Genomic DNA, 14,266 nt, shown 5'->3' with positions numbered 1-14,266 from the left:
TTTGAAGAAAGTGGGGTTGGCCTCCACCCCTTACCTTTGCACTGGAAAAGCAGACAAGGCGGCTTACTCAGCATAACCTGGGCGAGCACTCTTACTCAAACCCCAGCTCGGGCGCAGGAGCAGCTCCATTACAAGGTAGCCCTAAGGATGGTCCTCGGAACGGAGAGCGCCCTTCCCTTCCCGCGCTACTGTTGACAAAGCGGGATAAATTCTTTCCAAATGCCAAAGGGGGAGGCCGGTATTCCGGCTTTTGAAACGCTGATAGAATAGAAAGTCTGGCAGAGCATGGGGAGAACTCAGTTCTGCCCCCTGGACTGGTCCACTGGCTCCTTACAATTGGTTGAGAGGTGGGCGTCTTCACTTGGTGAAACCTTGGTTTTTCCTCCCGAGGGTCGTGGATTAGAGCTGACATGGAGATACCTGTCTTAATGGAGGTATTTTGCAGAGCACTAGTTTTCTCACCAATCTAAGGCAAAAGATGCTCCAATAACATACCGGAAAGATCGTGAACTCTGAGAAAAGTTCTATTCCTTTAATAAGTTTCTTCTCCAGCTGCTTTCTTTTTCCTCATTTCCCATTTTTATATGGGCAAAAACACAAGAGTAGGCACTAAGGTAAACTGGGTGAAAAGAATACACAAAAGATCTGGATTTAAAGAGCCTGAATTAAAATTTATCGTTTTTTAACGACTTTCAGCAAATTAACCTCTTTGGGCCTCCCTTCCCTCACATGTAAAATGAGGATTACAAATAGTATTTACTTGACATATTTATGTTTGGTATTAAATAAGGTAATAGAAGCGGCACCTGGGTGGCCCAGTTGGTTAGCCGTTGGACTTCGGCTCAGAACATGATCTCACAGTTTGTGAGTTCAAGCCCTGCGTCGGGGGCTCTGTGCTGACAGCTCGGAGCCTGGAGCCTGCTTCGGATTCTGTGTCTCCCTCTCTCTCTGCCCCTCCCCTGCTCACGCTCTGTCTCTCTCTCAAAAATAAATTAGAAAACATTAAAAAAAATAATAAGTAAGGTAATACAAGCAAAAAGTGATTTGAAAAGCATAAAGTCCTACAGAGATTATTACAAAGTATTGCACCATTAAAAGTAAATTTTTGTAGAAGATGCTCGAACTTTTTATTTCAATATTGGGTTTGAACAGGAAAAAAGCATTTATGCAAGTCACAAGCAGTAAAGGTGATTATAAAGATTAATATAAGGCCCAGATATCCAATCACTTCCTATTGCTGAGTGATTCTAACATAGGTAAGACCCTAAGCAGACTTTTATCTCCATTTCACTGAAAGGGCAGGATGATGACAGAGAGACAGCCAATCCAGAGAAGAGGAGAAACATCTGGATAACATGAGTGCTGTGGAGCCTCTCCTGGAAAGTGACCTCACCACCTGAAGGGTAACAGTCTGCATCCTTCCGAAAGTCACAGTTCACTGCCTGGTCCCCTCTGCCATACATTCTCAGTCAGGAGCTGCGAAGATGTGGACCTTCACTCGGCAACCTCAAACTTAATGGAGGAGACGTGACCATTTTGATCCCAAAGAAATGCTCCCCCCACCAGTAAGAAGTGACCTTTCCTAGCCTGTCCGAGGAATCATTCTGGAAGCCCTTGTTGGCACACACATCATTGGTCCTCCCCCTCCCTCACCACAGCCCTGATGTCTGCAGATGTCCACCAGGGGCCCTACAGGATCTCATCAGGGCTGTGCGCCACACGGATAAGACAGCTCCCGTTCATCTATAACTGGACTAAGGTGTGCCACCTTTTTCAAGGTGATGGTTACGCAGACTCAGACAACCCAAATTCCGGGCCCAATCCCCTGCAGGCAGGGCTCATTTTCAGCCTCTTCTTGCAGAAAGTGCCCTCATAAGAATTATTAAATCTCCTTTTGCAAGTCCAGTTACGTACAAACCACATGAGACGCGTTAAAATAAATGCCCTTGATGTTCTGCTTGTTTTTACACCGGCTTCACAAACAGGCCTGCAGCCCTGCTCAGGTTAGCCAAGGAGAAGAAGGGCTGCTGAATGAACAGTCCAAGGGCAGCCACGTCAGCCTCGTAATTCAATTCAGAGTCACTGTAGCAGCTCCATCTTTGAACAGTGGCTCCCCCACCCCCATCCTCAGGAAACCTGGAAAAAAACTTGTTTAGCATTTAAATGCAATCCAGCAGTCACCTTGGGGAAGAACGTCCAGATTTAGCTCAAGAGTAAGGAACATGCAGCATATTTTAAAAGACTGTAGGGGCGCCTGGGTGGCGCAGTCGGTTAAGCGTCCGACTTCAGCCAGGTCACGATCTCGCGGTCCGTGAGTTCGAGCCCCGCGTCGGGCTCTGGGCTGATGGCTCAGAGCCTGGAGCCTGTTTCCGATTCTGTGTCTTCCTCTCTCTCTGCCCCTCCCCCGTTCATGCTCTGTCTCTCTCTGTCCCAAAAATAAATAAACGTTGAAAAAAAAAAATTAAAAAAAAAAAAAAAAAAAAAAGACTGTAGGGGCACCTGGGTGGCTCAGTCGGTTGAGCATCCGGGCTCTTGATTTCAGCTCAGGTCACGATCTCATGGGTTCATGGCTTTGAGCACTTAGTTGGGCTCTGTGCTGACAGCGCAGAGCCTGCTTGGAATTCTCGGTCTCTCTCTGCCCCTCCCCTGCTCACTCTCTATCTCTGTCTCAAAATAAATTAAAAAAAAAAAAAAAAAGAAACTTGGGGCACCTGAGTGGCTCAGTCGGTTAGGCATCTGACTTCAGCTCAGGTCAGGATCTTGAAGTTTGTGAGTTCAAGCCCCGCATCAAGCTCTGTGCTGACAGCTCAGAGCCTGGAGCCTGTTTCAGATTCTGTGTCTCCCTCTCTCTCTGACCCTCCCCCGTTCATGCTCTCTCTCTGTCTCAAAAATAAATAAACGTTAAAAAAAATAAAAATAAAATAAAAAGAAACTTTATAAGACTGTATGGGGACAAGGACGCCCCTCAGTCACCAGTATAACCTTGGGCAAAGTGCACTGCCCCATCCCCCCATGCCACAAGTGAAGCCAAAGGACAGCAGATTCTCTGGGACTTCCCTGTCACTTCCCATATATGCTCGGTCAGTCACTTCATCTTGATTTTGCTCTGCTTTTATTCAAAAGGGGATTAGTCCCTGTTCAGCCCCCAGAGAATAATGCTCCAGTACTCACGATGATTTACCTCCTGTGGAATGTATTCACTCTTGCATGTTTAAGAAATATTCCAACAGGGGCACCTGGGTGGCTCAGTTGCTTGAGTGTCAGATATGGGCTCAGATCATGATCTCCAGGTCTCTGAGTTGGAGCACCTCGTGGGGCTTGCTGCTGTCAGCACAGAGCCCGCTTAGGATCCTCTGTCCCCTCTCTCTCTGTCCCTCCTCTGCTCATGCTCTCTCTCTCTCTCTCAAAATAAATAAACATTTAAAAAAATTAAAAAATAAATATTCCAGGATGCTTTAGTCCTGCAACATGCTTAGAGGTCACACCAACAATCATTATAGACCACCTGATACAAAACAGCAATTAAGTTGGCAACCCTTGTCACTTAAAACCAAACTGCACTTACACACACGGTGTGGACCTTCTGCTCTTGCCCAGTAGTGGATCTTCCGCCTTCTGTGTCAAGATGGGAGACTTAACATACTGACTAGGATTCTGGGTGTTTTTCTATTCATCCGGGCATTATCAAATACGTATATGTATCACATGTGAACGGACTCTGCCCGTGTGGAGCTTACTGGTATAATTTTGGCAATCTTGAACACAGATCTAAACAACTCAGCCTTTCAAGTGACCTTGATTTTAAGGAAGGTTTATTAACACTCTCTTAACTGAATTTTATCACAGGGCAGCAGAAAAATCTTTTTTTTAAGTCTATTTATTTTTGAGAGAGAGTATGAGCAGGGGAGGGGCAGACAGAGGGAGTGAGAGAGAGAGAGAGAGAGAGAGAGAGAGAGAGAATCCCAAGCAGGCTCCGTTTTGTCAACACATAGCTCCATGTGGGGCTCCAACTCACGAACTATGAGATCATGACCTGGGCCGAAATCAAGAGTTGGACGCTGAACCGACTGAGCCACCCAGACAGTCCCAAAATTCTCCTCTTAAATTATACTTCAACAAAGCTGTTTTACAAAAAAGAAAGAAAGCCCGGGCTTTGGGGCCTTTTGCTTACAGCTGTCCAGATGTATGCTAATAACAACAAGGTCAGCAAGTTTTCAGACTCACAAAGGACAAGACCAGCAGAATCAAGAAGAGAAGACAGGCTTACTCAGGAAGTATCTGCTCATAGTCAACAATGCTGTACATTCTCTGCAGTGAAAAATACTAAGCATCTGTATAAATTAGTCATATACCTACACTTTCAGGACGCAAAAACCCCACATCATAAGGACATCTATTGTATTAAATAGGTTTTTTTGTTTTTAATGTGTATTTATTTTTGAGAGAGAAAGAGAGAGCACAAGCAGGGGAGGGGCAGAGAGAGAGGGAGACACCGATTCTGAAGCAGGCTCCGGGCTCCAAGCTGTCAGCAAAGCTCAAACCCACGGACCTCGAGATCATGACCCAAGCTGAAGTTGGACGCTTAGCCAACTAAGCCACCCAGGCGTCCCTAGTATTTTTTATTTCTAAACTGCTGACAGGAGACTGAACCTGTACACAGGACATTTTAAGGCAGAAAAGAAAAAGTTGTTTACTTAGTATAAAAAGTGGCTTTCTGCTACTTGACTTTGAGGCTCTCCTCAACTCCTGTTGTATGATTGCATCTACACTCTTGAAAGTGTCTGGAAGACTGCCATGCTCTACGCATACAGCTGCCTTTCAGCCTCTCTCCTCACAAGTGTTGAAGATCTGAGTTCTTGGGCTCACCTGGTTGAGGCCACAGGCTTTGCATCCTTGTTATCCTTCCCAGACATTTCTGTATTTTACCTTCGAAAAAAGGGCTGAGGTTAAATGGGTCTCTCCCCACAGCCCTCTCCTCCTCCCACCCTGGCCCTGCTCTCCGTGCCTTAAGAAAGTATTTATTTAGGAGGCACCTGAGTGGCTCAGTCGGTTGAGTGTCCAACTTTGGCTCAGGTCATGATCTCATGGTTCATAGGTTCAAGCCCCACATCGGGCTCACTGCTTTACCGCGGAGCCCGCTTTGGATCCTCTGTCACCCTCTCTCTCTGCCACTCCCTGCTTATGCTCTCTCTCTCTCAAAAATAAACAAACTTAAAAACACATTTTTTTTTTATTTACCAGAAATGGAGAAGGGGGCTCTCCATTGATAGTGGAGGTCACTTATGTATCTTCTCAGGTAGAGAAAGAGCCTGATGCTTATGCATTGCTGGGTACTGGGATGAGGTTGGGGACTTCGGAGTGGGGCAAAGCACTGCTATACATCAAGAAAAACTGCTGAGGGGCGCCTGGGTGGCTGAGACAATTAAACATGTGACTCGATAACAGCTCAGGTCATGATCTCACGGTTCGTGGGTTCGAGCCCCGTGTAGGGCTCTTCACTGACCGCTCAGAGCCTGCTTGACATTCTCTTTCCCTCTGTCCCTCTGCCTCTCCCCCCCTCAAAATAAATAAACTTTATTTTAAAAAAGAAAAGAAAAAAGGAAAACTGCTGGGATTCAGTGTGACCATGGAAGAGGGGGGAAGCTGCCTCCCAGGGCCCTGCCTGGGAGTTTGAAGTGTGCGATGGGTAAACCCTCTCATTCTCCTGCTGTGACACCTTCAGCAAATCCCACATCCTCACTAATGCTCTGAGTGTGAGTGGACAATTCTGAAGGGATGGAAAGAAGTTATGACATCTGAGGTGGACACACTGGGAGACAACAGCACATCTGGGATACACTTGTTACCTCAGCTTTCATTGTCTGTGTTACTTTTCTTCTAAGGAATCTTCCTTCCTTGCTAAAAAAGTGTTTAGCAGATGCCTAAATACACATACACTCAAAATCAGGCCTGAAAATATTATCTGAAGAAGGTATGATGCATGGTCTTTCTTTCATAATACTTAACGATGATGCCTTGCATTTACATAGATTTTATTGCAGGTTTATTCAATCATTTTGAAGGAGAGATAGAGAGATAGAGAATGAAAATCCCAAGCAGGCTCCAATCCCAAGCTGGCTCTGCCAGCTCAGAGCCTGAGGAGGGGCTTGAACTCACAAACCATGAGATCATGACCTGAGCCAAATCCCAGGGTCAGACATGAAACTGACTGAGCCACCCAGGAGCCCTTATATAGATTTTATTAAAAAAAAAAAAAAAAGATTTTATTCAGACTTCCCAGTTAGCCCCCTTGGGTCATCATACCCATTTTACAGATATGTCATTAAAGAACTCTATGCCTTGCTCAAGATTACAAAACTAAGTAGTCGTGTTCTTCGGACCTCAGTAAATGCAGTCTATGCTCCCTGTGTCCTCTAACTAGACTTTCCCATTCTATGAAACTACACATGTGAAATTCAAATCCTTTATTTTGCAGAATAACTCAAAGGCCGCTCTACTGGGAGACTTCCAGAGTTCGAACTGACCAGGATGCGAGCACAGACTGCTCAAATCGCTCCGTCTGAATGCTTAGACCACAGCCTCCCATGAAAGTTACTCCATTCCTGATGGCCAGTGCTTTAAATAAGCTATACGTTCAATAGCTTCTATTTATTCAGTTACATGAAACTACTACAATTAAAAAAATTTTTTTAATGTTTTTATTCATTTTTGAGAGATGGAGAGAGACAGAGTACAGTGGGGGACGGCAGAGAGAGGGAGACACAGAATCCGAAGCAGGCTCCAGGCTCTGAACTTTCAGCACAGAGTCTGACATGGGGCTTGAACTCACCAAGATGAGATCATGACCTGAGCAGAAGTCAGACACCTAACCGACTGAGCCACCCAGGCGCCCCTTTTTGTTTTTAAATAAAAGTTCGCTCAGGACCCTAACTAAACCTGCCGGCATGTGGGGCTGCCGGAGCAGGGAAAAGAATACCAGACTTAATACAGGAGAATGGCACCTGATTGATGACCTTAAAGCTAGGAAGCACTGCCTCCTGTGCATTAGGATGTTTTTTCCTCTTCCTTGTCCTCTTACTTCCTTCGAAGAAGGGACAAGCCATTTAACCTCTCTGAGCCTCTGTTTCCACATCTGTAAAATGGGGTTAATGCCTCTTATTTAACAGAGGAGAAACAATAGTGAAATGAGGCAAGAATTGGATGAAGCACTGAAAGTTCTAAAATCCCCCTTCAACCCTTTCCTGAATACTTTCACGAATGAGGCCAGGTTGTTTTAGGTTGCAGAACATGTATTTGGACGTCCTAAGTGCCGGCCCCACAGACATTCCAGACAGATATGGCAACTTGATGTGCATGGTCCAGCGACAGAACATGAACATAAAAGGACTGGACTTCCTTCCCGTGCCCAGACTAATGGGGTCAACACTGGGGTAACATGAGGGGGGTTCCTGAAGGGATGCACCAGGAAGAAGCAAGGCAGGACTGAGACTGAGCCTGGAAGTCACCGTGTCCCATCTGACCCACCAATGCCTGCCTTTCCTCCGGAAAAGCAGCAGGAGGAAAAAGTGATCCACAACCACAGTCCCAGAAACTCCGGTTAGGAGGGAACCTCAGAGCTCACTCCTCTAGTCCTCGACCCGGCTGGTGAAGCAATCTCTTACCCCCATCCCAGGCAGCAAGCATTCAACCAGGCTGTCCTTGCTGACCTCTATTCAGACTCCCTCCTCAAAGAGACAGCCTCCTTTCCTTTCTGACCCCTAGGGGTCTCCTCCTTATCATAAACTGAAATTCCAGAGCAGGGATTGTTACCTGACGGCCACGCGAAGCACTGACTTTACACCTTCCGGCGAGGATGTAATTTTGTAACGAGATGAACACAGATTTTTTAACTCGATTGTCTTTTTTAACAACCCAGGGGAGATCCCCCTCGTACCGGCCAGGGGGCTGCAGTTGAAGGCAAGGTCAGATGGTTACGCAGCTTTCCAGGGCCTGCCACACATCTGTTGTTGGTGATGGTGAAGAATTCAGAAGCAGGAAGCTCTGGAGGACGTGGTGGCAGTGACCACGTCTTCTCTCCCCTGTGCCCTCACTCCAAGGCCGTACAAAACGATGCCAAGACAGGTTGGGTCAACAGGCCCTCCTTGCTGGCGCCTGAGCAGTTAAGAAGCTTTATTCCAGTTTCTGAATAAAATGTGAAATCCACACGGAAACGAAAGGAATGCTTCCTATGTGAAATCTGCACCGCAGACCCCTGCCCTGAGATCCATTTGAAAGTTGAATCCTCTCCAAGTTGGCATAATTTGATTTTTACATGGAGTTTCTGACCCGGGTAGAGTGGCTGTTCAATCACTTTTGTGCCCACTGGTCACTATGTTAGAGACAGAAAACCCTGGAAGGCAGAGGTACAGGGCAGGACAGGCTTGCCAGGTGAATGTAGCCAAGGCTGAAACCCAACAGATCAACTCAGCAGGTGGTAAAAATACGAACCAAAGGAGAACTTATCCAAACAGCATTTCAGTGGGGAAGAGGAGACTGTTTTGCAAGTAAGACTGAAAGGATCAGTTTTTCCATTTGAACAGGTCAGGTTACACAACTAAAGCCTTTCAGCTTCTCCTTAAAGAAGAAATATAGAAACATGTCTAATCATTATGATTCACCAAGTCGGAGACATCACCGAAACAAATGTATTTTCTGAGAAACTGCTAATACGAACAGGGTGCCTGCCTACTGAATAAAAAGTCTTATTAAGCCCATACATTTCCCAGCAGAAACAGAAGAGAGCTAAAACTTGTAACTTTCTTCATCTGCAATCTACTTCACCGGAATTTTTACCACTGAATTCAGCCAAGTCCCATCGTACGCCATTTTACCTTCTCGACTTCAACTACCTACAACCAGCCCAAAACAGAAAGAGAAAAAACATAACAATCCAAATATTGTATCCACTGCCATTCATTTAATGATTTTATGAGCTTGCTGCAGAGCAAGCCTGAGACAGAGCTGGGAATTGGTTGGTCCCCCCTGCCTCTTGTCTCTGTATGGCCTCCCCACACTGTGAGCCTCTCCTGCACGGATGGTGAATGTTGTATTTCAGGCTGTGTATTTTTTTCGTATCCAAGTGCCTCCAAAGACAAGCCACAATGTCATCTAGTCCCACAGAAACAGCAGCCCACTCCAATGGTAGAGGAAACACTTAGACAGTAAGTCTTATACTTACTGGAAAGTGATCTGCTATTCTCCAATCTGGTAATTTCCTAAGAGGTTTTCAAAAATAATATGACCCCAGACAGTTTTGACTTTACATATGACTCTCCCGTATTTAACCAAACGGGCACCTTAGATTCTCATGTGTTACAGTGGTGTGGTCAGAATTGTTGAAACAGACTCATAAATTTTTTTAATATTTAGTTTTGAGAAAGAGAGAGAGAGACAGAACGTGAGCCAGGAAAGAGCAGAGAGAGAGGGAGACACAGAATCCGAGCTGTCAGCATAGAGCCTGACATGGGTCTCAAACTTACGAACCGTGAGATCATGACTTGAGCCGAAGTCGGATGCTTAACTGACTGAGCCACCTAGGTGCCCTGAAACAGACTCATAGTTCTGGCCCTGAGGCCCCCAAATTGTGTGCTATGCTGCTGATGGCACTACAGCAAGCTCATGGGGCTGTTGCAGGATATTTTAAATTTTTGAGGAAAACAAAGCGTCATTCAACATCTCTCAGAAACTGTATGAACTACTTCAGGCAAGTTTGCAGTGTAACATTAGACTGTGCTACATTTTTTTAATGACATCATTTCTCTGAAAAGCTAGGTTGTTGGCAGTTGCTGTGATAAAAAGCAAGTATTATACGAAAAAGTACATAAGACAGGAAATTAGGGTAGTGGGATCCAATCTGATTTCAAGATTTGAGAAGCTGTGAGGTGGCCAGGGCTCAGTTTTTGCCTGACAGCCCCAAATTCAACCTTCATCACCTGCTCTGAGAAAATAAAGACAGGACTTTGAACACTTTTTTTTCTTTTTTCTTTTTTCTTTTTTTACATTTATTTATTTTTGAGAGAGAGAAGCAGACTGCAAGCAGGGGAGGGGCAGGGAGAGAAGGAGACACAGAGTCTGAAGCAGGCTCCAGGCTCTGAGCTGTCAGCACAGAGCCCGATGTGGGGCTCAAACCCACAAACCGTGAGATCAACACCTGAGCCGAAGTCGGACACTTAACCGAGTCACCCAGGCGCCCCATAAACACTTTGTTTCTTTTGCCAGCTAATACAATTCTTAGCTTTCTCGGTGGGGTGCACTGCAGAGAATTTACGGGAAGAAAAACTTTTCCTTCCTGGTTCCAGTGTGCTCTTGTGAAAAGCCTCCCCACATAAACAGATTTCCTTCCTAGTGGGTGGATTTCCAGCAAGTTCTATCAGCACAACACTACAGGGACTTCTCTCCCATCCAAGGAGCCATGGCTAGCCAACCTCAAGGTGTGACATAGAAGATGGGGAAGCTCAAGGGTGGTGCTCTATCTTGAACCCATGGTAAGTGGTCGCTCCTTATATTAGCTATTCCTCCATTTTTTACAATTGTCTTTAGTTGGTAGATAGCCTATCCTCATCAAACTTAATATTTCTTATACTGGCTCAGTTGGTTAAGCATCTGAATCTTGGTTTTGGCTCAGGATGTGATCTCACTGTTTCGCTGAGTTCAAGCCCCACATCTGGCTCTGCGTGGGCAGCGTGGAGCCTGCTTGGGATTCTCTGTCTCCCTCTGTCTCTGCTCCTCCCCCACTTGCCCTCTGTCTCTCTCAAAATAAATAAACTTAAAATATATATATTATTTAAGTTGTTTTCGTTTTTATTATTGCTTTTAATTGCGGTAAAATACACATCACGTAAAATTTGCCATCTTCCTCATTCTTAAGCGTATAGTTCAATTGTACAAAGTACAGTTACATCGTTGTGCAATCCTTCCCATCATCCATCTACAGAACCCTTCATCTTGCAAAACCCAAAGTCTGTACCCATTAAACACTGACTTTCCATTCTCCTCCCCTCTCAGTCCCCAGCAACCACCATTCTACTTTCTGTCTCTGATCCCACTACTGTAGATGTTTCATACAAGTGAACTTACAGAGTATTTGTCTTTTTTTGTGATTGGCCTATTTTACTTGACATAATGTCCCAAAGGTGCACCCATGTTATAGCTTGTGTCAGAATATCCTTCCTTTTTTAAGACTGAATGCTATTCCCCTATTACACATAGGAGCTGCCTATGTGTAAGGAGGAGCTGCCTACTATATTGGTAATTTGTATTTATTTATGCTAAGCTTTCCTGTTCAAATCATCATGTCTCCCAACTGGGTCTTGTCTGAACCATGCAAGGCCCAACAGGTACACACATTCCATTAGTAACTAATGAAGAATGAAAGAAAAACATTATTTTTAAAAAAATGTTTATTTATTTTCAAAGAGGGAGTGTGTGGGGGGGGGAGGGGCAGATTGAGAGAGAGAGACAGAGAGAATCCCAAGCAGGCTCCAAACTCAGTGTGGAGCCCGATGCAGGGCTCGATCTCATGACCATGAGAGCATGGCCTGAGCCAAAATCAAGAGTTGGAGGCTCAATAGACTGAGCCACCCAGGCACTGCCAAAACATTATTTTTTATCTTTCGACTTATACATATTCTACCTTCCACATAGCTACAAAATTATTAGCACAGAAATATGCATTCAGTTATTAGACTTCAGCATTTAAGAAATGAAATGGTTAGGTATTCCTTGTGTCCAAGAAAATGATGTGAAAAAACTAGAGGCACTAAGAGTGAAGCATGTTGAAACTTTGCTCCAGCCCACATGTTTGCAGCTGCCATGAGGGCTTGTCTGCTTGGATGGCTCCTTAGGCTCACCCTGTCCAGGAGCATCCGTCCATCTGAAGGCAAAGATAGACCCCACCAACAACCCCCACCACCATGACACACACACACACACACACACACACACACACACACACACACACCCCATCTTGATCTTCTTCATGATATTAAATTATTTCTCACTTAGGCAATGGTGGCTAGAATCCTATGATGGCCTCTGACTTAGGCTGCTCTGTCTCCCTTTATTTCTAATCTCACTAAGTCCTATCATCAGAACGTTTCCTGGATAGGCCTTTTTTCCCTCCATTCCTACAGTGGTGGGTCCAACTATCATGTCCAGCTGGTATAATCGAACAGATTTCAAGCTGATTTCCCTTAAATGAGACCAGGCATAGAAACTTCAAATGTCCAGAGGTTGGAAATATAACAACCTCTACCTGCCACAAGTACCTGGCCACCTCAGCCCCCCACACCCACATGGAGACACAGAGATAAGCAGGCTGTGGGCGAAGGCACCCGGGATGCCAGCTCAACACCCACCTCGCTCTTCCAAAGCAAGCAAAGGCAGTGAAGTACGGCTGAATGACAGCACTGGGGCCGAACTACGAATGTGCACGCCCCTGCCTCCCCCCAAGCAGATATGAATGACTTGAGAAGGACTCATTCAGAAACTCTGACACTTGTTTTCACTAACTGGAAATTACTGGAAACAACTATTACAGCGAACCATGACACTTTGTGCAACCACAAGCCACCTTGTGGGAGCAGCTGCTCTCTGCTATGTTACATCCCTTTTTTTTTTTTTAAACCCGTCCCCAAACCCTGTTCTGGTCTCAGTTCCTCCATAAAGCCTACTGAAGTTTACCGTGAACTTATGCTTCCACAGTGAACTTCTATTATAAAGTGGATAATCTTTTTTTTCAATGTTTGTTTGTTTGTTTGTTTTTGAGGGAGAGAAAGTGCGAGTAAGCAGGGGGAGGGGCAGAGAGAAAGAGAGGGGACAGAAGATTCGAAGCTGGCTCTGCACTGACAGTAGAGAGCCTGACTCAAGGTTTGAACTCATGAACCTCGAGATCATGACTGAGCCGAAACCGGATGCTTAACTGACTGAGCCACCCAGGCGCCCCTAAAGTTGATAATCTTGATGTTAGTTGTCTTCTCAGCCAGATTTGTAAGCTATTTAAAACACAAGATTATACCTCGAGGGTTTTTTTCCCCCTCCTTTCCAGAGAGCAGAACACAGACGCTTGGAAGGCACAATATCACTAATAATCATTTAATCATTTCATAATATTGAATTATGACAACATGTAAGGACAATTTTAATTTCCCTTTGCCTCAGAGGTACATCACGAGGAAATGTGTACATAAATATCTGTTATCTTCAAAGAAAGAAACAAGAAAAGAAAATTTGCATTACATCCGAAGAGCCGGTGCCGGGAATTTGAAACGATCCATAAATCTATCAGGTTTACAAAAAAGGCCATCAGATAAAGAGCCAAGGGGAAAATAACTCTGACAGCTGCAAACCTTCTGTTTTACAACATGCAGAGAATGGACGCACTTCCTTTTAACATCCCCATAAACAGCGTGAGGAGCAGAGGCAAACACCCCCAGTAGAAGCCACTGGAGTTTAGGCTGCAAATAATGGGTCGTGCTGGTCTTCGCAGAGGCAGCCTTCCTCACCAGTCACTTATCAAGCCCAATGTGTTTGTCCTAGGAACCATTAATAAGATGGATTGGACACAATTCCATTTCAGTTGGTGGGATTTCCAGGGCCAGAGAGGTACCAGCAGCAGCTGCCCACTTTCAAAGAGAGGCAACCTGGCCAGCCTCAGAATGGGAGTTTTGTTTCCTTTAGGTTAAGAACTAACATCCGGCACTGGGCCCCCTGAATGTATATACTAATAAATCCCAGATGGGAATCCCAGGCACCTCTCTACTCAACGCATGAACTTCTCTTGGGCAATAAACGTTCTATTAAGCCGGTCTCTCAGGAACGAAGCACGCTTCCCCTCAGAGGCTGTTTGCGTTTATAATATGCTGTTCTAAAGCCAGTCTGGGATCCACTGTTGCACAATATGTACTTAATTTTGCCATCTGTTTTCTTAAGGGATGAGACTGACCTGTGAAATGAAAAGGCAGAACCTTGGGTGTCCCGAATATCCTGTTATCTGGACCAGAGGAAGGAAACAATATTCCACTTGGCCATCACCCCAATTCTGAACAAAGCAGCCCAGTTTAGAACCAAATGATATACATGTTTAAATTCTGCTGTCTTAATATTATCGAGTTTGGGGGCACCTGGGTGGCACAGTTGGTTATGCGTCGGACTCTTGACCTTGGCTCAGGTCATGATCTCACAGTTCATGAGTTGGAACCCTGCATCAGGCTCTGTGCTGATGGCTTTG

General features: G+C 45.2%; 1 protein-coding gene across 3 annotated transcripts in view; it reads right to left on the bottom strand.

Moving 5' to 3' along the window:
• The window catches only part of TNFAIP8 (TNF alpha induced protein 8), a 132,586-nt gene that overhangs the window by 38,128 nt on the left and 80,192 nt on the right, over nucleotides 1-14,266 (bottom strand). The window contains exon 1 of one of the 3 annotated variants that reach the window (XM_006927542.4): nucleotides 35-200. The exons of the other annotated variants lie outside the window; for them this stretch is intronic. Coding sequence (XP_006927604.1) covers nucleotides 35-74 — 40 coding nt within the window. The 5' untranslated portion in view covers nucleotides 75-200. Of the gene's footprint in view, nucleotides 1-34; nucleotides 201-14,266 lie in introns of those variants that run through there. 3 annotated transcript variants of the gene reach the window in all.

Source organism: Felis catus, chromosome A1 (genome assembly GCF_018350175.1).
Source record: "Felis catus isolate Fca126 chromosome A1, F.catus_Fca126_mat1.0, whole genome shotgun sequence".
Lineage (NCBI taxonomy): Eukaryota > Metazoa > Chordata > Mammalia > Carnivora > Felidae > Felis > Felis catus.
This window is presented reverse-complemented; position numbering and strand designations above follow the sequence as displayed.